This window comes from Gobio gobio (genome assembly GCF_949357685.1).
Source record: "Gobio gobio genome assembly, chromosome: 11".
Lineage (NCBI taxonomy): Eukaryota > Metazoa > Chordata > Actinopteri > Cypriniformes > Gobionidae > Gobio > Gobio gobio.
The window spans coordinates 27,828,567-27,852,783 of NC_137104.1; the positions used below are offsets into that span (position 1 = coordinate 27,828,567).

General features: G+C 38.0%; 1 protein-coding gene and 1 pseudogene across 3 annotated transcripts; one reads left to right on the top strand and one right to left on the bottom strand.

Annotated features, from left to right (window-relative positions):
- The first annotated feature begins 969 nt into the window (after nucleotides 1-969).
- gmeb1 (glucocorticoid modulatory element binding protein 1) lies at nucleotides 970-13,155 on the top strand. 2 transcript variants are annotated; one of them, XR_013817572.1, is made up of 11 exons: nucleotides 970-1,071; nucleotides 3,237-3,388; nucleotides 3,572-3,627; nucleotides 3,934-4,055; nucleotides 4,134-4,237; nucleotides 5,362-5,510; nucleotides 7,121-7,252; nucleotides 7,392-7,529; nucleotides 8,811-8,933; nucleotides 10,728-11,998; nucleotides 12,178-13,155. XR_013817572.1 is itself a non-coding variant. In XM_079830266.1 (10 exons), the coding sequence occupies exons 2-10, from the start codon at nucleotides 3,258-3,260 to the stop codon at nucleotides 11,540-11,542; spliced, it is 1,770 nt and encodes a 589-aa protein (XP_079686392.1). In that variant the 5' UTR covers nucleotides 970-1,071; nucleotides 3,237-3,257; the 3' UTR covers nucleotides 11,543-13,155. The 2 variants fall into 2 exon arrangements, 1 of the variants encoding a protein (XP_079686392.1); XM_079830266.1 differs by having other exon boundaries at nucleotides 10,728-13,155.
- A 2,096-nt stretch (nucleotides 13,156-15,251) lies between these two features.
- LOC307133448 (serine/threonine-protein kinase pim-3-like) lies at nucleotides 15,252-20,406 on the bottom strand (annotated as a pseudogene). The gene is made up of 5 exons: nucleotides 20,331-20,406; nucleotides 19,651-19,875; nucleotides 19,286-19,417; nucleotides 16,150-16,244; nucleotides 15,252-15,816 (listed from the first exon to the last, which is right to left on the bottom strand). The product of its transcript is annotated as a serine/threonine-protein kinase pim-3-like (transcript).
- Nucleotides 20,407-24,217: the final 3,811 nt, after the last annotated feature.

Genomic DNA, 24,217 nt, shown 5'->3' on the forward strand with positions numbered 1-24,217 from the left:
ATTGCGAAGCATAATAAAACATCGTTGTTTTGACTGGCCAGCTAATTGTTACCCTCGTTGAGACACCATGACTCCCAGGATGTGTCGCCCTAGAAAATATAAGTCAGATTAAAAAGGGCATCTGCCGTGACTGGCATAGCTGTGGAAGGGATTCTCTGACACAGTTACGGAATCGCTATCAAGAGATTTCGGATGCACAATTTTTAGATCTCGGAGCTGCTAATGACCGTTGTTCTTGGCGCTCCAACCATATAATGTTCAAGAAAGATCAATACAACTTATCTATAATGATATAACTCACTTATGCATGTTACTCATATTTTCAGTAAGGACTGTTATCCACTAGCGAAGTAATTGATTTACATTTGGCAGTTAAGATTTGTAGGGGCGTTTGTGAATATAATTTTGATATGGACTTTTGAGAATATTTTTGAGTGGGTGTTAAAAAAAATACTGTACTTGTATCATATGATATTATGCGGTATTACCATATTCATGTACAACGCACAATACTCTTTTGGTATTCCAGCTCCTTAGTTTTTTTTGTTGTTGATTATTTTAAGGAGATTTGGGTGGATTTCTAAATTGTATATCAGTGCCCAGCTCAACTCAAAAAGTAATTACAACCAATGTAATTATTTTTGAATGGACTTTGAAATGCTTGTAGATACCAGGCTGTGGAATTAAAAAGTTTAAACAGTCATACTAATATCAGTGTACAATATCTCCAAAAGTAGTTCCCTTGGAGGAAAACTGATGTTTTCAAGTCGTGTTACTCAACACAAACAAACGCAGAGAGCAGTAGTTAGCGGGTCAAATGCTTTACAGAAGACCTATTATGTGACTTTTTGCAGTTGTAAACTGTACCATAACATCGTAACTATTTTAAATGATACTGATAATCCCATGAACCATTAATTTAGAACGAACATTCCTGTGTGTACTGTAAAGTCTCTCATGGCTTGAGCTGGAACAGGGACGAGCTTGAGCAGGAAGTGTAGTTCAACAAACTGCGCATGTTCACTCAAAGCCTCTCGCTATGTAAGGATGACACCGACCACGATCTAAACGGTAAGGCCAGTCCGTCGCATTTAAACCTCTCTAATGTAACGGTTAAACATGACTGCGCAGCGCAGAACTTCGACAGGACGTCGTCTAGAAGTGTTCGCGGCTCGGGTGGCAGCCCCCACGAATGGCGGAGGAGCGTCTTGTCGTTTGTGTGTGTGCGTCCCGCCGCACGGGAGACGTCATGAGAACAGAACACCGCGGCGCGACGCCAGCGCGTCATTTAGATACAGTCCGCCCGTACGGCCAGCGAACGCTTCATGAATTAGCTGCGCTTGAGGTGTTTGAAAGTGGGATGTTTGTTTGTAAACACACATTCATTCACCCACACACAAGCAAACAAACAGTGATATGAAGGTGTGTGTTAGCATAGCACGTTAGCATCACGAACAGCAGATGAGTGAGAATGAAATGGCGCAACATGAAGAGCTAATATGCTAACTGTATTAGCCACAGAAGAGCACAACACTTATAAAAGTGCAGTCGCTTAGAAACATTCACCATGGCAACCAACGCAGTTTCCCCCACAATACGATAGTTAACTTACCTCAGTTAATGTTGCTACTGTTAAACATAATAAATGCACGAGAGGTCTCTTTCAAACAGTGTAACGTTAATACTATTTTATTTAGATTAATTAATGTTTGACCACAGGTGGTTCTTAATACCAGTTACTAACTATGGTGTTTTGACGGAATCTGTTGTTACCATGGTAAACAGAAGGGGTAACGTTAGTTGGTACAGTGACGATATCAGATAGTAAAATAGTATTTACTTTGACGTACTATGAGGCTGTACGATGTCCATATACCGTGGTATTTACTCCAACGTACTTCAAAGAATACCATGGTATGACCGTGTACTTGTTACTGATAGTATTAGCAAGGCAGTCGTTTCGTTTAACGGTTTTCACTAGACAGAGGAGCATTAAACAATACTTATTGCTTCGATAAACTGACCAAATTATCATTTAAAGGCACACTATATCCTGACAGCAGTAGACATTATTATTTTAATTGAAAACAGTTTATATAATACATTGCTTATTTAGTTAATATAAACCATACTTATTTTAAGTTATATATTTTATAGTTTTATATTTGTTTGTTTTAGAGAAATACTTGGTAATGTAACAGGGACTTGAAGTCACTTTTCGTCTCAGGCCATTTTAATCATGAATGGACCACTTGGTTTAGGTTTGGTTAACTTAACTGACTTTGTCTTGGAGTAAAAATTATTTGAATGCACATTTTCCTTGTCTGGATATTATGTACTTAGATGCAAGATTGTAGACTGGCCTTATCACACAGTTCATACTGAATTAATGCTACAGATGAAGCACTGTATAATCTGTTGTTTATTACTGTCTGAGGTCTGAGTTACCCTCATTGAGAGACCCTGATACCTTTAGGGGGTGTTCCATTTAGGGAACGTGAAAGAGTAAAAAGGGCATCTGCCGTGACTGGCATAGCTGTGGAAGGGATTCTCTGACACAGTTACGGAATCGCTATCAAGAGATTTCGGATGCACAATTTTTATAACCATAGGCTGCCAGTGATCGAGGTTCTTGGCGCCTTTATTTATTACTGTAAAGAAAAGAAAAACAAAGTATTAAGCATTAAAGTCCACAATGGTGTTATAAGTTGACAATCTATGTCGACTTATGTCACCATTGTTTACGGGTAAAGTTTTATTATGTTGCTTAAGAGGTGGAACACTTTATAACATTTATATGATTGACTACTTTTTTGGAATAAGATGAAGAAAATAATTGTGCACAATATGACCAGGACCATGTATTAAGAAAATTATATGGTCAATGTTCAGATTAAATGTCTGTTACTGACATATCAAGCAAAACATCTTACAATTTCATGCTCACACAATGGCTGCATTTATTTGATTTAAAATACAGCAAAAACTGTATTATATTATATTGTGAAATATTACTTTAAAAGAACTGTTTTCTATTTGAATATATTTCAAAATGTAATTTATTCCTGTGATGGCAATTTTGAATTTTCAGCAGCCATTATGTCAGTCTTCAGTGTCACATGATCCTTCAGAAATCATTCTAATATGTTGATTTGGTATTATAATAATAATCTTAATTATTCCAAACCTTCGACCAGTATAGATAAAATATTCACCAGGAATTTCATACTCCTCAGTGTTGAAGGAGAGCACGGGCTATGGCAGAGACAGAAGTCACTGTGTCTGTGGAGGACATGGTGGTGATGAAGAGCACTGAGGAAGAGGATGCGGAGCATGACAACCAAAGCAAGACTCAAATGATCCTACAGCTGCACCCCATCACAGCTGGGTAGGTGTGGATCATAAACTAGACAGTTAGGTATATCAAAAAACACAAGCTTGCAAGAGACAAACATAATAATGCTTTATATCCGACATATAAAAACAAATGACTCACAACTCAAAAACAGCTTAATTCTAGGGAGTAAACTTGTGGAGCTTGAATTTATAAATGGATGTTTTGTGTGTGAAGGCTTGGAGATGAAAGCAGCGAGACAGATGCTGCAGTTGTGGCAGTGGAGACACAAGGTAACCATGTGCCAAAACTTGCTTTTTCTTTGCATTTTGACAGTGGGTTTTGCACAACCAAGTACCACTCATGTTCTTCATAAAATGTAGTCATGTAGTTTAAACAGTCATTAATTCACATCATAATTATTAGACAGTAATCTCTCTGTAGTTTCCTGCAAATGCGTCTTAGCTGTAAAAATGCTCTATGGTCTGTCTGCTCAAATTTATCAGCCCTCTCCAAGCAGCGGATTACGCTTCAGTTTCTGTCACTAAATACACCTTATGCAGTTTTCCTACAATAAACTGTTTGTGTGTTATGTTCAGATGAGGCATCTGCTGAAGGAGAGGATTTGGAGCTTGGTTATCCCATTACATGCGGTGATAGTAAAGCCATCCTTCTATTCAAGAAGTTTGTCTGCCCAGGAATCAATGTCAAATGTGTGAAGGTTGGTGTCATGTAGACCTTAATGCTGCACATAACAGTTGCTAATGTGTTTAATCTGGCTTTCTGTGTTTCTCTGCAGTATGAGGATCAGTTGATTAGTCCAAAGCAGTTTGTGCACATGTCGGGTAAAGCCACCTTGAAGGACTGGAAGCGAGCGATCCGGATGGGTGGGGTAATGCTCAGGTAATAAGCATTCTGGATCTCTTCAGGTCAGACCTCAACTCAGTGCCAGCTAACTGTGTTAGTAGTTTTTATGTGTCCCATTACGATATTGGTAGCCTTTCGTGGCATATCATATACAGTTCTGTGCAAAAGTCTTAGGCACGATAGTTTTTACAAACCCACAAATGGTTTTAAAGATGCAGTGTGTAAGATTTAGGAGGATCTATTGACAGAAATGCAGTATAATATACATTACTATGTTTTCAATGGTGTATAAAGACCTTGCATAATGAACCGTTATGTTTTTATTACCTTAGAACGTGCCATTTCTATCTACATACACCGCGGGTTCCCTTAGAGTGAAGGGAAAGTCATGTTTCTACAGTATCCCTATGGTCAAACTGCTCTACAGAGCGCTAGCTACTCTCTGCTGTCTCAGACGACACCAACATCCTGGTCGGCCACCGTAGCTTCTCTATGTGCTTCGGAAGGGAGGGGTGAGCGGTGGGCGGATGCAATTTGCAACCTCACCACTAGATGCTGATAAAATTTACACAGTGCACCTTTAAGCCAGTCATTTATATATTTTACTCTAGTGTGTCAGTATAAAATATCAGTTTACATTTCCCAAAATCCCTGTTGCCATTAATTGTAATAATCCAGTGTAGATTTACTCTGTTGAATCCAATATACTGCCCTATTCTTCAATAGCAACCTCATAAAACAATAAACCAGATTCATAAAACATTTCCACCAAAATGTGCCACTCAAACTGATTAAATCAAATCAGAGATCTCATGCAAAAAAAAATTATAAATAATCGCACAGATTCCTGTTGAAATGACTGGATGTCGTCCTCTAACTTTCTCTGAGGAGCGCCAGTAAATGTGACTGTTCTGTTTGTGATTATTCTGATGGATCTGCAGAGCGGAAGGTGCTACACACAGACAGGAACAGCACAAGCTTTGACAGCTTTTACTACATTTTACTCTTATCAGTAGTTATTCCAGATGGATCACTGCCTGACGTTGGATTTTTGGGAGGAAGCTTTTTGTTCTGAAAGTTGTCACAGTATATCAAACTCATTTGTTACAATAGATCAAGGAAAATTCCCCAACTCTGAAAGTTCTGTGTGTATCATGTAGGAAGATGATGGACTCGGGTCAGCTGGATTTCTATCAGCACAGCACTCTCTGCACAAACACCTGCCGCAGCACCAAGTTTGACCTGCTGATCAACAACACACGCTTCCCACCGGACGGCAGTGGGCTCAACACACCCACCACAGCTCACGGTTAGAAAACACACATACACGTCTGATTCGCTATCTTTGTGGGGACTCTCCATAGACGTAATGGTTTTTATACTGTACAAAATGTATATTCTATCCCCTTACACTAAATCTACTCAACACACAAAACGTTCTGCATTTTTATATTTTCGAAAAGAAAAAAAAACATTCTGTATGATTTATAAGCTTGTTGCATCATGGGGACCTCAATTTAGGTCCCCATGAGTCTGTGTATTTTAATAAATAAGTATTTTAACACTTGAACCGCCAGAAGTCGCTATATACCTAAAACCGCCAGCGGGTAAAATTTACCCATGCAGATTAATACTGTATTGATACGGCTAAAAAACGTAATATGTCACTGTATTATGCCACTGTCTTCACAAAGTAATGTATAGAGTCATGAAATTATTATTTTTAGTCATCAACTATGTTTTTGTCCTGTTGTTTTATGCTATTTTAAGCAGGCTACACTAATCACTTTTTGGTGACTATAGGCTAAACCAACCCGCAATGATGACGAGAATTAGATGGAAATAAATACATATTTGGGTGGTGTAATATTATAATAAAATGTCATTAATCCCATATTAAGATAACCCATGTTATTTAAATTACTAAAATACCCTAAATAGACAATGAAGAGTAATAATAGTTCACAGCACTGCATACGATGTATGACAACTTACGATAAGGATAACATACGAATTCAAGTGCACAGTTTTACCTAATTAATTATTCATTTGTATAGTTATATAATTTATAATTTGAATAAGAGAACAACAGCAATAAACTTGGGATAATCATGAAAATTGTTTTATTCATTCCATCATATCAGATTTTTTTTTCAGGGAACGGGCAGACTTGAATAAATAGCAACACAGTAGCAAACAATACTCAATACAAAATTGCAAAACAAAAATGTATCATTAATCCAAAGTTTGAACATTTATAAATAGGCTAAAACATCTTTATTTGACCGTACGTTGTGTGAATGTTTACAGTAAGATGACGCGTTGCTCAAACACAGCACGAAAATAGAGGAATTATATAGGGGTAAATTTGACCCGCTGGCGCTTATAGGTATAAATGCCCTGTTTTTAAATTTGGTTTATCTGGTTTTAACAACAGGGGATTGTAAATAACACAGTTTTAGTAAAAGTCAGTGACTGGGAGACTTAGATATTTTATTGGAAATCTGTTATGTACATTTGAAAAACAGCCATTTACCCCGTGGCGGTTCTAGTGTTAATAAAAAGGGGTAAAAAACTAAAACTAGCTTGAAAAAGCTCTAAAGTAATCTCTAGTATAACCTCGATCGCTCCCGCTTTTTTGCGCACTCTCTCAGTCATCTCCACATTGGATTTGTGAGGATTGTGGGTATAAAGTATTGAACGAATGCAGGGAATGAAGTCGTTCACTCAGAATTCGGACACCACTACAAAATGGCCGACATCCGATTTAGTGCACAATATAGGTAGGAAGTGGTTTTGAACACAGCTCTAGTCAAAAATAATCAATGCATGTTTCCCACACTATTTTCAGTAAAATAAACTAATAATTTTTATTTAGATGTAGCAATATAACAAATACATATTGTGTGTGTCCTGCAGGGCATGTTTCTGTGGGTAACGGAGGTCAGATGGCCATAGTGGAGGAGAAGAAAGAAGACGTGATTGGTACTGTGGAGTGGAACCCAGCCACCATAGAAGCCTCAGAGAAAAGGGACACAACTGACATCTCAGGTAAACACAGCAAATAAAACATTCAGAGAGTCATGTGGTCAGTGCTGCCCATCAAACATCACTCATCATGAGTGCCATACATTAATGATGTTGGCATCCACAGATGTAATAAATGCTATACTGTGTGTGTGACCCCTAGATGAGACGCTGAGTTTCTGGAGGGGTATCGCTGAGGTGGGGATGATGGGGGAGGTGGTGCCTAATATCCGCTCAGAGCTGTTGGGTCTGCTAAGAGGAGTTCAGCTACGCTCTGATCAGAGCTCTCTACAGGACGCAGGTCAGTATGTCAGAATGTGATCTGTTCCAGGTTTATCCTTGGAACAGGTTTGTTCTTGGATTCAGCTCAGCTCCAACCCTAATCAAACACACCTGAACCAGCTCATTAAAATCTTCAGTACAAAAATACTCTAAGGCTGTTTCTCACTTCCAAGAACGCAAAGAACGGACTTGTGTTCTCGCGGAGACCGTTCCTGCCTGGCTACATCGAAAGAACGAACTCGGAAGGACACGAGGACACAGAACGGATCTTTGTGAGAATTGAGATGTGCTGCAATCTTGACCGTACCAGCATATTATAACGGAAAATGCACAATAAATTCACTATCACATCACAAACAAATGTCATATCCTATAGAAACTATTATTGCATATTATTATAGACATTATTTTCATATAATTTTATCTTTTTTTTTTTTAGGAAATGAGTAGCCTATTATATTACCTATGCTTTGTCAATGTGAAGATTCTTTTTAATATGCCAATAAAAATACTTCAGGCATATTTGCCACCTTACAGCGGGAATCTCATGTGAGAACGAAAAGTTTCAAGCTTACAGGCTTCCGTACGTAGACCGCCCGTTGCGTCTTCGCGTATTTCTAACGGTTCGATTCTGTCAAATCTGCATTCGATGCATTCTCAATATTAAGAACACATCCGGGTACTTTCATGCGTCCTCTGTTCTTGCGTTCTTGAGTATTGGAATTGAACTTCAATGCCTCTGCGACTCAACTATTGGAGGAAGTGTATCGTCAACTTAGATCACTTGTGCCTTGATAAGTTCACATTATAGCCTTGGCCTTATTGATTCTCTGTAAGAGTTTTATAACTGTCAATTGATGTTTGCAGATACCACAAAGATACCATACACTGAATCCTACCTGTCACAAAATTTTCTCTAACTTTTCTTATAAAACTATTCTAACTCCAAAAATAAATAAATCCAAAATGAATGTTTAAGGACATTGTTCAATTAATGAATTTGTTGATTCACAAAAGCAGTTTATTCAGCAGTTAATTTATTTTAGGGCCATGAAGACTTTTGGAAAAAAAAAAATGGTTTATATATATATATATATATAAGACAGGATTCACAAGATTAACCCCATCAGTGTTTACTTTTTGAGGCGTTTTGTAGTCTGCCGTTTAAATAGAGATCCAATAAGTATGTTAATTTATTTTACTTTGTTTTTATTCAGATGCAGTTGTGAAAGTGGAATGTAATATGTTGTTAGTTTTTTGTATGTGTGCATGAGATATGATCACATGGTCTGTCTTGCAGAGATTGCGGTTCTGAGCAACCTGGCACAAGTCTTTAACCTGCTGGACTCCATCAAACAAATTGTGAATGTTCGACGGCAAATGACGGACCCAGAGCAGACACAGTTCCTACGAACACTGACAAGTGAGTGAAGAGACCAAAGGAAAGTAGGGACATTTTCACACTGGATCTTTTGGTTGGGCCTGTTGGACATGCTGAAATTGTGTTCCTATTAATTTAAATAATTACGTTTCACAACAAAGCACACGCGAGAAGTGAGAAGGAAAAAACTTGAGATCACACGTTCAGACTGGAGTTCTCGTACGAGACTGGAATTGTTATTAAAAATATAGATTGCAGTGCAGAAACTTGCTATCCAAATTGTCTGTGCGCTGATTTGCAGCAAAAAGGAGAAAAAGAAAAAAGATTATGGCAGAGGAAATGGTTGGGGAGACACAGGGAGCAAGGATTGTGTTCTGCAAAGAGAGTTTGAGGTAAATAAATAATTTTGCACCGTGCTGCTGTTGCAGCTGGTCAAGCAAATGTGTGTGCTTTGTTTCTGTTTGATATAATTGTAAATATATCTAGTAAAATACTGATATTCTGGTCTATAACTCCTCCCCGAATTTCCCGCTGCCCTGTATCTTGCTCTCTCAATGGCTGTAGGTCATCGCCCATGTCATTTTCAGTCAGAACACATTTCACACAGCAGGAGTTTGAATCGCCGACAGGTCCAGATATTTAACATGCCAAATATCTAACAAGCGTCGGCGACTCATCTGTGATTCTCTCTGATCGCGTCTTTGATCATTCACACTGCGATTGTCACTCACGTGCACAAGCACCGATTTGCCTATGATTTCGGCCGTTCAAACCTGTTGGCGAGTCAAAATCTGGGCTGAAATCAGGCAGTCTGAACTCGGCATTAACAGACACACCCATTTTAGATTTTGCAGTCTCTACTAATGAACTGATAAGTTGAAATAGGTGTGTTAGATGAGGGAGACACCATGTATTGAGCAATACATGTGGAAGTGCCCCCCTCCGGACCAAGGGAGATGGACTTGATAATAGCGTGTAATTTTCTCACTCAAACCGCTGCCGCCTGCTGCTTCTGCTACTGATTGCTTTTAGAGGAAAAAGCTGCCTATAACTGCTGGTCTAGGATATTTTTTCTTTGTAATAATAGCATATTATTAGCAGAAAAGAGTTGGCAAAAGATCAAATGATTCAATTTCCAAAGTGTTTTTGCTTTGCCAATCACAGACATGTTTGTTGATTTCTTGAACGCAATGGCCAATCACAGGTGTTGATGTTAGAATCCACTCACTGCTTGAGTTTTTGTCCAGTGATGAGTTCTGCATGTGTGCAAATCCTCTCTAACAAAGCGTAGACATTATGTAAATAAGAGATTCATTGTCGTCAGCTTCACTGATTAATATAACGGAACTTTGTGAGATCGCATTCATTGAATGAGTGACAGCTTTTAGTGATTATAAAGGGAGCGCTGTCGCGCTGTCTATGTGATATAAAAAAATATTAATAGGCCTACAATATATTCAGAATTTTAATAAAACTTCTGTTTTCCATTGTTGACAAGCAGCCACATAGACACTTCAATACATAGGCCGATTTGCATATAAATGTATACCTAATATTAGTTTACAAACATACAATTGAGAAAAGAATCATTCAAAAATAAGTCTTAATTAACCGATAATCTGTGTCTGTAATTATAATTTGTGTGAAAGTGGATAAATGGAAAAAATAAGAGTTATTGGCACAATTTCCATTCCATGCTGACTTTACAGGGGTTTTACAGACTGTTCCTTTGCCTGATGCCAATAAGAGCACTCGTTACCCATGCTAAAATCATTGTAACACATAGATTATTGCTTTAATTCTTTGAAAATAACAGCATCTCTTGTGTTTGCTTAGCATTGGAACAGCAGGTAGAAGAGCAGAAGAGGCAGCAGTCCCTCAGCTGGTCATCTCAATCACAGGTCCTCAGCAGCCTGGTTCTCCCCTCCACCCCTCCAGCCAAACGTGCCCCCAAACGGCCCCGCCTCCAGCGGCCTGCTTCCACCACCGTGCTCAGCACATCCATAGCCCAGCCTCTCACCCTCCAGCCCCAGCAATTCACAGTCATTTCCCCCATCACCCTTTCATCCATCGGCCAGTCGTTTACAGTGGCCGGCCTCAGTCAGCCATCTAATACGGTCACCCTACATGCTCTACCCGCAGGGTCGCAGCTTTTCACGCGAATCGCTGGAGGTTCTGATGGAAAAACCGAAGCCATTGCCCTCCACCCTGCATCTGGGCTCACGTTGCTGGGCGCTACAGCCATGCAGGACCACACGCAGCTCGGGACAGTCATGAGCCCTGTCGAGCTAGTCCAATTGACGCAGAAAATGACAACTGCTGGTCTATCCCAAGATGGTCAGGTGGTCGCAGGTACGGTTGTGATGCAAGATGGCGTTGTCAGTGTCGTGCAGGAGGACGAGAACCAGGATAACACCACCTTGATTGAGATAGACCCGGCAGCCGCTGACCACAGCGTTAGTGTCATGGAATTGCAGCTTGAGGGAGACGAAGCGGGGGGCGGAGCAACCGTAGTGGAAGGAGGCGAGGAGGTGGTGCAAGGCGAAACGGAGGAGACAGGGGAGATACAGCTGGATGCCAATGGTCAGTTCCACAATTTGCCCGTTGTAGTGGTGGAGGAAGAGACACAGGACACCGGCAAAGCCAAATGAGACACCGACACACTCACACAAACCGCCCTCAGTGACTGACGGACCGAATCAGACAGGGACAGGGATTGTGTCGTCCCAGGTGGAGTGTGTGTCCCTTCCAGCTGTCTCGTTTTTTCATTACTCATTTCCTGCACAGCCAAGCTCAGCTCTTCAAGCCTGCCGTGTCACGTATTTGTAAAAGCAAATTCAGTATTCCTTTTTTACATGTGAAAAGCAACAGTTTATGATGTTTTGTTGGAACACATTCAGTATTTGCTTTCTGTTTTTGAGTGTGGAAGTTTAGGCACTTATTTTTCATTTTGTTTTGGTGCCAAAATGTCACGTAGTAGCCATGTCCGGATTTCAAGTTCATGACTCTCCGATCTGAAGGTGGAGACTCGCAGTTCAACTGATATTTAAGACACTCCCATAAAGAGAATTTACACTGTCGGTGTCTCTGTGTTTTCTGACATCAGGGTAAATGGCACTAATGCAGAGGTCTTCAATCCTGCTCCTGGAGAACCACTGCCCTGCAAAGTTTATGTACAACCTTCTTGTGATTTTCATGCGATTCTGAAGAGCTTGATTAGCTGGTTCTGGTGTGTTTGATTCGGGTTGGAGCTAAACTCTGCTGGGCTGTGGGTCCCCAGGAGCAGGGTTGAAGGTCTCTGCTGTAATGTTAGTGATATTTTAGCACAGTGGTTCTCAACTCTGGTTCTGGGGACCCACAGCACTCGCTTATCTGACAGACTCTGTACAGTTCATGCAGCTCTCTGCTAATGATCTGAATCAGGTGTGTAAATAAAGGAGACAAAAGAGCAGCGCTTTGGGTCCCCAGGCTCAGAGTTGAGAACCACGCTGTTAGCACGTAATGAATTATGTGTTAAGAATGTTTGTGAATGGATCATGTGTGTCCTTCACTGAAAATAAAATGGATATTCCTTTACCTGTGAGTTATATTGTAAATGATTGTAGAATGCGGGATTGTGCATTTTAAAGTCTGTTACAGTTTCAGAGTTACGTTTCGAACAAAAGTAGAAGCAAAAATACTTTATTTGGAGGTGCACTGCAGTTAATTTGGCAAAGCAAGTTCATTTATTACATTTAAAGAAATAGTTCATGCAACAATTTGAATTATTTCCTCACCCTCATGTCATTCTAATCTCAGACTTTCTGTAGACCACGAATCGAGATGTTTAGCAGAATGTTCACACTTATGCAGTTCACTTAAATTATTTTGCTGCTTGTTTGAATTAATTAAAATGAGATATCACAATTCTTGAATATTTTCCCCCTCAACTTTAATTCATTACATACAATCGACTTAGATTTATAAAATAGAAGTTTATATAATTGATTTGTCTTGTAATTTATACCATTAACTGAGTCTTGTCAGGAGATTTCCAGTTCACATCATGCTTTACATTGGAGTAGATGAGGAGAGGGAGTGTTTGTGAGATGAGATAAGAAAAGGATATAATGTCAGTAAGATATATATTTTGTAAGATTTTTTTTTAAAGAATTTTTCTTTCTTTCTTAAGACGTAAATGAATGGCTTTGGAGATGTTTGATTGAAAATGTGATTATTCACAGCAGCGCCATCTTTAAAATAAAAATGTGAGGCATAGACATGGACTCTTCAGTGGGTTGTACAATTATTTAATGTGTTTTTGGATTGTTCTGCCGGCGAAACATTGCAAAAAATATATTTTCAAGAAAATTCGGATTCAACTAGATTGACTAATCCTTAAAGTATTACTTTACACACCTTGAAATGATCTATAAGCATTGAAACATAGAGCTCAAACTTTATTTGCAGTATCACAGGAAGAGCCTTTTTTTCGCTGCAAACTTTCTCTCAAAATATGTGTCAAATAAATTATTGACTTTCTGGGAAGCCCATAGGCCTACTGCCTAAGCAGAACATGGGCAGGAAGGGCGAGAGGATCTCTGTCTGTAAAGCGGTCTCTAGAGGCCTTTCTGGCTTTCTCTCCCTGTTGACAACCCATAGTATTTCCATCTGGAACATCCAATAAGCCAAGTATTCTAGTTTAATAGTGTAGTAAAATAGTGTAGTATTATATACAGTATTTATTATAAGTTACAAGTTTTATAATTTTGTAATGTTTAAAATTTGATACAATGCCATAAATTAATTAAAAGTCGTAACCTTTCAGGATATATGACAAGTTGAAATCTTAATTTAAAGAAGTTATTTATAATGACATTCTCTTAAAGAATATGAATACTTCTTAAACGTTGTAGGTTATTATTTATATTATATTATAATATTCACCCAAAAATTTAAATTCTGTCATCATACTCACCCTCAGGTTGTTCCAAACTTGTATGAATTTCTTTTTTCTGCTGTACACAAAGGAAGATATTTGAAAGAATGTTTGTAACAAAGCAGATCTTGCCCGTTGACTATCATAGTGTTTTTTCCCTACTATGCTAGTCAATGGGGGCGAGATCTGCTTGGTAACAAACATTCTTCCAAATATCTTCCTTTGTGTTCAGCAGAACAAAGAAACTTATACAGGTTTGGAACAACTTGAGGGTGACTAAATGATGACAGAATTTAAATTTTTGGGTGAACTATCCCTTTAAGAAAAAGATAAGAACATTGAAAGGTTTTTGGGAATACAAAATATTCTTATCTTTTTTCTTAAATTAGAAAATAAGAAAATGGCAGTTAAGAAGAATTTTATTCTTAGGAATGTTTACTGAGTCCGGCCCCAGACCCATCACGTCCAAGTTGTTGCTGTCTTGGAGGGTCTCTGCACACCAATTCGAACATGAGCACTCCCAGCGACCATACTGTTGTGGTTTTCCATGGTACTTGCTACTTGTTTCAACCTCAGGAGGGCAGTACAGTTATGTGCCTGAAGAAAAGAGATGTTTGATTGGCTACAAGAATAATGCATATGGTGTAACTGATCACTAGAAGTCCCAACTGCAGGTTCGCGGCATAATAATAACCTAGAATGTCTTATAGGAGGTATTTGCACCTGAAGTCAGGATTGCCTAGATGAAGAGCTCTGTGACTGGCATGACAGGAACAGTGTTTTCAGGAACTTTAGGTCCCAGGCAGCCTTGACTTTTTAGATGAGGATAGAGCTGACACAGAGCACTGGAGCTGAGGTGGCTTTGGGAACCAGCTCTGGTTCACTCATGTCAGCCTGCCAGATGCTAAGCTGACTGAGAAGCTGATTTATTCAGTGGTCTGAAACATACAAAAAAAAAAAAAAAAAAACACAAATCAGGTTTATTGTCTACATGCATTACACTTAGAAGAGATTTAACTTCCGACTTATTCCCATGTCACAATAAACAAACATACTCAATAATAAAACATTTTAGAACTTTACCTTAAATCTTAAACCAGTCATGAAGAATGATTTTCCCTAAACCGAGCCGCTTATTTGGCTTCTGCTGCAGGCAAGACTGAAACAAATGGCAGCATTCTGTGCAGAAAGATGGGAGAGAGAAGGAGATGGGAGTCTGATTATTACTCTAAAATGTACACTTGCTGTCTTTGATCAACCTAATCTTAACTGTGTGATTTGACTGTCCTATTCGGACCTGTCAGAAAGTCTGTTTTTAATGATTTAGAATCACATTTGGCTTTCTTTGCTGTGATGAATGGCAGCTTACCTTTCGAAAATCCAGGTTTAGACCAGATGCCTGCCTCAATCCTGTCCAGGTCATTGCTGTTTGAAGTGTCTTCTCACACTAACTCTAACATGAGCACTCCCAGTGACCATACAGTTGCAGGTTTCCCATGGTACTTGCCACTCGTGTCAAACTCAGGAGGGCAGTAGGCCTACGCTTGTGTGCCTAAGGAAATACATTGTTTGACTGGTTAGAAGAAGAATGCATATAGGATAAGATGTAAGTGGTCACTAAGTCCCAAACTACAAGTTTGAGGCATAATAATATCTCAGAATGTCTTATAGGCAGAAGTTTTTAGGAGGTCCCCGCACCCGAAGTCCTTAAGTTTGACTTCAAGCATGTCCTTGTTGAACAACAGGTTCTCTAGTTTGATCACGGTGGAGCACTCCACGGCGACAGCACATGTGGGCGGCCTGCACTACCTGCCACTTGATAAGTCGCGTCAAGTGCTCACTGAGGATGCCTTCGCGGTGCTGCAGGAAATCAAACAGATCTTCGCAGGGTTAGGGCCGCGTTTCAAGACCATGATGTAGAAGTGGAACTTTCTGTGAAACGCTGGGGCCCTTGTTAGTAAGCATTGTTAGGGCAACTTCTAAGGGAAGGGGCGTAGGATGACCAATCTAGAAGAAAGATCATTTTTACGATTGTTGGGTGAGCTTTCCCAAAAGGGAACAATTTGTTGTCAATGGCAGTTTGAGAAAGCATTTTTAGTCAATGATTATTATTAATATAAATGTTTTAAATTGAAAAAAAAAACAGGGAGACCGCAACCAATGCTGATATATTCTGTGGTGTCCGTCTTCAAGGTCTTCAGTGCCACCTGATAAAAAAATAAAAAATACCAGGTCATATCACTTAAATCGTGGACACAATATACATTAAGAATGGACTGGAATGGATACAATAAAACAACATAATTAGCAAACTAGATACTGTGAGTACAAAAATGAAACCTTAAGGCCATCCTTCAAGCAAATCCCTTCGAAGACGGTGCCAAATCCTCCCTCACCAAGATTATTGCCGATTTCATAGCGGCTCAAAATGTCACCTATAAAAAGATAAATTATTGGATTTGACATTATAAGCAACATTTTTTTGTCATTATTGAACTTGTAGTTTTAATTTATGAATAGTTATTTGGAATAGGAGAGAGCGAGGCACAAAGCAACACTTTTGGACTTTCTCAGTTTGTGTAAATCCACTTGGGGTTCAGAGCATGCATTTTTTCCCACATTAATTTCACACTTCTAGTAAAATTATGTGGTTTTATTTCATTAATACAGTGTATATATACTTTTAAATTTACCCCGAAAGAATAGAAGTGAAATGTGACAACATCCCCATAAGTGAGGTACATTGTAACATGTGATGGGCACATTGTAACATGATCATATGACAGCTTAAAATATTATCCGATATAATAATTTAAAAAATCCAAGACAAACTAAAATATTTTGTCAATAAGATACAATCATTAACTTTTCAATATAAAATAATGGCATTTTTTAATAATTAAAAATAAAACAATTTTTGAGTTTGACAACAAACACACCGCAAAACAGCTATACTGCCCTACAAAGGCAAAAGACCTTAACTCACCAGAGTGTGAAACTGAGAAAAATGACTTGAACGTTTTTTTGTTGTCCAGCCAATTTTTTGACAGGTAGGACACTGAAAATTTGCCAAGTAGTTGTCATAATTAATATAATTATCTACATTAAAAAAAATTGAGCACAAACTTGACCTTTGACCCTTATTCGGAAGTTACTGTATTCTGTCTTTGCATTATCTGCAAAACAATAATGGGTCATACAAAGACAAAATACCTTAACTTCTAATTTATTGATCATTTTGACTTTATCACTCTATACAAACATTTTTATGATAACAATGATAGCCTTAAAATAACATTTAGTGAGTTCTGTCTAGTAAGGCTTAATATTACATCAATAGACTATTACAAAATAAAAAAATTATGAGAAGGCTACAACTGTACTGGATCATTTTAAAACTTTATCATTGTACTTAATTTAAGTAAAATAACACTTTAAGAGGTTAATAAAGTAACCTTCCACAAATATTTCTTACATTTGAAAGGTTTGATTTGGCTATACCAGTAATATGTAGACGTCCTTTCTCAAATACCATTCACCCTTTTCTGACAAAACGTATAGGAATATGCTTATATCTGATGACATTGTGTGTATGTTTTCCAGAATTAATGAAAAAAACTCTGTATTAATACATTTTCCTGGACAGAATGGAAAATGTATTTAGTACCACATGCATGTACATACAGTTCTCGCTCACAAATTTGATGTGATTAGGATTGATTGTCTGGATATAGTCAGTTTATGACATATTACAAAGAAGGGAGTCTAACAACAAACTGATTTTAAGAAATGTATTAAATTAACAAGAAAATGAAATGAAAGAATGTGAGGTGAATAAAATGAAAAATGTTGATGTGTGTGTGTGTGTGTGTGTGTGTGTGGGCATGTTTTTGTGAAATATCAGGACACAAATGTGTATAATGACATGGGTATGACATAGGTATTACAAAAAGAGGGTGAAATATGAGGACGTTCCCCATGTCCTCACTTTTCAAAATGCTTATAAATCACACAGAATGAGGTTTTTTTTCACTCAAGGGGCAGGGGCAGTGTAAGGGGATAGAAAATACGGTTTGTACGGTATAAAAACCATTACGCCAATGGAATGTCCTCACATTTCACAAAAACAAACGTGTGTGTGTGTGTGTGTGTGTGTGTGTGTGTGTGTGTGTGTGTGTGTGTGTGTGTGTGTGTGTGTGTGTGTGTGTGTGTGTGTGTGTGTGTGTGTGTGTGTGTGTGTGTGTGTGTGTGTGTGTGTGTGTGTGTGTGTGTGTGAGAGAGATAGAGAATCACAAGAGTCCGGAAATCAGTCCACAGAGGGGCTTAATTTATCCCTATTCTTCAAAGTTTCTGACCATCAAGGAGCTCCAGAAAAACCTATTATATTTATTTTCACTTTATTTAAGTTAATGGGTGTGGCAAAAGTGCTTCAATTACATATAGGCATAACACCGTAACTTCAGCGCAGCAAATAACGTTGGTAAAACAAATGCAGAGTGCCTTAACTCAAGCGTAACTGAATTCCAGCGTTCTAGAGTGCAGCAGAACAAAGCTAAATGACTGTAACTGATGTTAAGGGTTTCTGCCTTTGCTTTCCCTCTGCTTTTGGAAGTTATGGCAAAAACAACATCCTATTTTTAGCAGAAAAGAACAAAATTGACTCAAGATATTTTTCCACATGATAAAACTGATGTCCATTGTTCCAAAAATGGCAATAACTCATTTTTGACCAAAATTGAAGTTAAGGTCTTTTGCCTTTGCACGGCAGTATACAGCATAGTTCAACATAATAATAATGAATAATTTCTGAACATTGACTCTCGGTCTTTATTCACCTCTTTCTCATCGTTTTTCAATAGAATTCATAAAAGTATAGAATAGAATAACATAGTTCTAATAGGGGCTCATTGTAACGCAGTGTTAAAACACACCCCTCCTGCGCAACTGGGATTTAAACCCGGGCTCGTGTCTTCAGCTGATTAGATCAGCATTAAAGATCGATCTTAACTGTTAAATAACAGATATCATATAAGATTATAATAATATCAGATTTGTCTCATTTTAAATAAACACACAAAAAAAATAGAGATTAAAAATTTACTTGAGTAAGAAATTTACTTTTGCCATGGTTAAATAAATGTTCAGTGATATCTTCCAAAGATTTTTTTTTAATTTTGGTGCAATTCTTTCTCTATATTGATATGGCAACTAGTAAATACACTAAGTTTCATCATACTGGCGTGTGTGGAAAGTTTTAAACCATGTGTTACAACTAACCCTACGTTAGGTTGTGCCCCGCTGACCCCTAATTTTTATTTTTCACACCTGCAAAAAGAGCTAAAACGTAATTAGAAATTGTGAAAACCTAAAAGAAATGTTACAGCAATTACAGCTTCTAAAACATTCATTTTAACATAAATCCTGATGTTGACCAATAACAATTTATTTATTTTTTTGACATTTAAAGGTAAATTACTGTTGGGGACTTGAGCTGGAGGAGGCTGAACGTGCTGATCCTCAGCTGTGAGGACATCAGGGACACTTCTGACAGGTTCCTGAAGACCATGCTTCTCTACAGAACAGCTTGTGTGCTGTAGAGAATTCTGATCTAAAGAGAGGCACATTAACCAAAAGCTTGTTTTAGTCCAATAATTATTGTTTATGGCATACTCATAGTGATTCTTCAATGTTTCTGTGCTTGGAAATTCCTTCTAAGGGAATCAAATAATTAATTAATTAATTAATTTCCCTTAAAAGAATATTTAGCTGAATGTGAAGACAATACTTTTTGATGCACAGAGCTCCAGTAAACCACATTGGCATTCACACCACATGATTCACCTTCAGTCCTCTGCCAAGCTGGCACAGTACTCTGGTCCTCCACTTTTACTTTCTGACCTGAGCCGGCTCTCGGGTCAGAGAAATTACGAGAGGGCGACTTCATCCTCCTCCTCTTTCTCTCCCGCCTCTCGTTTCCCACACCAACACCAACGGGCTGAAGGTGGTTCACTGCCACATTAGTGCTGGATGTTGCACACCAGATCGCAATTATTCTCAGCTTTCGAGCTGCGAGAACAACTTTTTCACTTCTGTCCCATGATCACAATGTGCGCTTGCATTACACTATTGGATTTAGGAGCTGCAGAGTGAGCAATGAGAGAGTAGTAAAGGTAAAGGTGTCTCACACATCTATATGACGTAATAAATGTCACTCACCGCTGAAAACAAACTTGTTCTGATAATGTCTAATAATGCAATGGTAGCATTCATATCTGATAGAAGTATGAAAAGGGATTTCGTTGAACTATATGCACATTTAATAAATGTATATAAGATTCCTGATCATTATACAGATTGAAAAACCTTATAGGCCTAATTTCCCAATAAAGTACTTTATTATTGTTTTATTGCAATAGGCTATATATTTTGTACACTTAGTATATAATGTGATTTTAAAATATACAAACATCCAAAGCATTTGTGGAAAAATAAATAACAAAAATATGTTCAAAGATGCTCACCTCCATGCAGAGCTTGGGCTCTGGAACCACACTTCTTGAGAGAGGCTGAACTCTCTATCACTCTGGAGTTGCCCATGGTGAGAGACAGCGGGCTGGAGTGGGTTTGCTTATAGCCTTATAGCCTCTCAGCATGTATTATCACTTATTATGACTTATATATATATATATATATATATATATATATATATATATATATATATATATATATATATATATATATATATATATATATATATATATATATATATATATATATATATATATATATATATATATATATATATACTATAAAATTAAAAGACATTTTATAACGCAGATTTTTAATAAGGCAGCAACATATGATAGATAGGACAGAAGAAGAAAGGATAACAATCTTTCATTGCACAGTATTTTAATATGAAAGACTTCAATAAAGAGCAGCACCATAGACAGTAAAAGAAATGGACACAACCCCATAGACTTCAACAAAGGAAAGTGAAGTCAATTAGAAACCCAGGAGATATTCTGATAAAATAAAACACAGACCTTTTCCTGGACCATTCCCACCTGGTGGAATGATCTGGCTATCTCAATTCGAGAAGCCGAGTCTATAGCCATTTTCAAAAAACATCTAAAGACACATCTTTTCCAGCAGCACCTGACCAATCAAGAATAGAACTTGTCATTCTATTCATTTTCTGTTTGTCTATTTATAAAAAAGATTAAAAAAAAAGTTCTGTCCTGTGTGTTCTGTGCTAGATTAACTGAGACGTGTTACAGCACTTGCATATTGTTGCCCTTGACTGTTTTAGTTGCTTCTATTGCACTCATTTGTAAGTCGCTTTGGATAAAAGCGTCTGCTAAATGACTAAATGTAAATGTAAATATTTTGTCATTTTGCATAGTATTTATTTATTTAAAAAAATTGCCTCATAGACAGTAAAAGATTGCCTGCGAGCTTCTCCTCCTGTCTATACGGTAATTTATCTACTGTGCGACAGAGACTCGGTTATGACGCAATCATTAGTCTATTTTTATTTAAAAAAACAGCTTCTACGGGCCGATAGTGTGAGATACAAGATAATGGAGCCTTATATACATTGTCGTGTTTCTTTAGAAATAAACAATGGAGAAATGGAGTCTTTAAACGATGTAAAGTTATTCGCTGTCAAAGTGAAGCCAAAATGAATGGGAGTGAATGGAATGCTAACAGCAGGTGATGTGGTTAGCAATGGCTGCTCCTATGGAAGGTAACGTTACGCTCTCCGGGTGCTGGATTACCCCCTTAAGCGGCACAAAGCACATGTGCGCTAATGCGCATCCCGTGCGCAGAATGATGTGCTTGAAGCAACATCGAGTCATAAGCTCGCAATGTTCGAAGCACAAAGGGAAGATATATTGATGCAAAACCAGAACTTTATCTACAGATCAAGTATAACAATAGGAATATTGAATCATCATCGTGTTGACTGTCGTAACCATGCGACACAGTTCTGAATGGAGAATGACTGACAGCGGAGGGAGGGTGGAAGAGTTTATGTGAACTTGAATTTAACAACTTAAATATTAATCTGTACCTCACATTGAACTGTGAAAAAGCTTAAGAAAACGGTGTGTAAAGGCTTGAACTTTCATGTTCATATTCATGTAATTTCATAATTATGCCAGTACATTGTTCATCAGTGTTTCAAAGGACCAAGTCACCACTTTAGTTGAGGGGCCACACACATGATGAAGTCATGAGAAGCTAATGCTTAGTTAAAGCTGACTAGTGCATTTGAATGTCAACAGAATTCATGTGCTGTGTGCTGAGATTGGCCAATTTTGGGGTCTGTCCATTTACCTGCAGGCTCTTACCTGGATTTTTGTATATTCCTTTAATAATTCACAAGTTCACATTACATTAAATAGAGTAAAAGTTTTGCGTATTTGGCGTGCGGTCCGGGGGAGGGCTCCAAGCTCTGAATTTTGGCCCGAACCCAGAGTAGCCTATATTAATTAGGTTAATTATCTGAATGTGCTCCTCCCGATAAAAAAAAACAAATAAAACATAATTTCAAGTAGTCTTACATGCATGAATTAGACCAATATTGAATTAGATACAATTTGTGAAAAGAAAGCATCATGATAATGCGTAATAAACCATAATTCATGATGATGTACTCACCTTAGTTAATGTATTAATTAAGGTGTTGTTCATCCATGAAGTCATGAATAAAAGACTTTGAACTCCTGTTAGCTCCTGATGATTCATGAGATATTAATGCATGTAGTAATGCATAAGTCATGCATGAATTAATGCATGAATTCATGATAATTCATGTACCCTTACCGTAAAGTGTTACCAAATATCCTTATTGTTAACAGTAAGTAGTATTAACAGGTTTTTACCATAGCAATTTTTTGCTGTTAAAATTATGATCATTTTTAATTCTTCTGTTTTTGAGCAGAGACGCCTCCAGAAAATCTCTATGGTGCAGCCAGGTGGGGCCCACAAAGGCTGTAAGAGGGCTCAAGCTGAGGCTTTGCATCTAGATGCACTGCTGCAGTTTTGTTGATTCAGAATTTGCTTCTCAGTGAATCATTGCCAAGTAAAATGTTTATTGCCAGAACAGTCAACACTAGTTGTATAATTTAACAAATTGCATGCTGTAGCTTTCAAAACTCCATGGTTACAACACGTGGTTCAGAATCAACACCAAAACTTCCCACGAAACGTGTTCATGTGGCATATTTGAGTGCTGCAGTCGAGGAGGGGAAGATTTTTTGTGAATAATTAAAATGTGGTTATGTTTCTCACACCTAATCATATAACTTCAAAAGAGAAATCACATTTGAGTTGTGTTTTGTTTATGTTTTGTTATGTGTGTGTGCGCGGCAGTCGTCCGTGAGGGGCTGCAGCTTTTACTTTCAGTTAGTGTTTATTAAAGTTGTTGAACGTTCACTGGTTCCCGCATCCTTCTTCCCTGAACATACAAACTCTGTTACAGATATATTAGGCAGCAACTGAACAGTTTGTCCTCAAAGTTGATGTGTTAGAAGCAGGAAAAATGGGCAAGCATAAGGATTTGAGCGAGTTTGACAAGGGCCAAAATGTGATGGCTAGATGAACTGCAGCTCTTGTGGGGTGTTCCCGGTCTGCAGTGGTCAGTATCTTTCAAAAGTGGTCCAAGGAAGGAACAGTGGTGAACACAAGACTTATCCTGGCATTTCCTTGGCAAGGAACTGGACATTTTGGTATTTTTGCTCCATGTTACCAGAAGAAAAAGAAATATGGGTAACGCTTTAGATTACAGCCCGGAAAGTACAGCATAAGTAAAGCGAATTTACAGCGCAACTTTCAGTAATTATAGTGTAACTATAAAGTACGTACTTGTAGGTATAAGGGAACAATATGTAATATTGGAGGAATAAAGGTTGTCTGGCATCACCAGACCAAGCTCAGTCTTTTAAGATTGAACATTAGTCTGGGGAGTCTGCTCTTTGTTTTCTACTGCACAAGATGCGTGATCAACGGGCATAGTTCAAATGACTCTGTGCACTATTGGATAGTCCTTCAACCAATCAGACCAATGATCCAGCAAATCGGGCTGGGTTTACCCAGTCTAGAATAAAGGTGTAACTATCCGGAAAATTAACAAATCCTTTATACTGTAAGTATTTTTTAATTAAGGAGTTATCCGTGGGTAATGTAGTTACAGGGTAAGTATGAATCTGCAGGATGTAAATTAAAGTGATGCTTGCCCCCCTTTTGTTTTCAGAAATCATAATATGCATTTGATGCTCAAGAAACATTTTTTATCATTATCAATGTTGAAAACAATGGTTTTGGAAAACCATGATACAGTACCATTCAAAATGTCATAAATAATTATTTGACAAGGATGTATTAAACTGATGTTGAGTGA

Coding starts and splice junctions, on each gene's coding strand:
- gmeb1 (XM_079830266.1), top strand. CDS start 3,258: ATGGCAGAGACAGAAGTCACTGTGTCTGTGGAGGACATGGTGGTGATG. Junction 7,253..7,391: donor GGACACAACTGACATCTCAG/GTAAACACAGCA, acceptor TGTGACCCCTAG/ATGAGACGCTGAGTTTCTGG. Junction 8,934..10,727: donor GTTCCTACGAACACTGACAA/GTGAGTGAAGAG, acceptor GTGTTTGCTTAG/CATTGGAACAGCAGGTAGAA.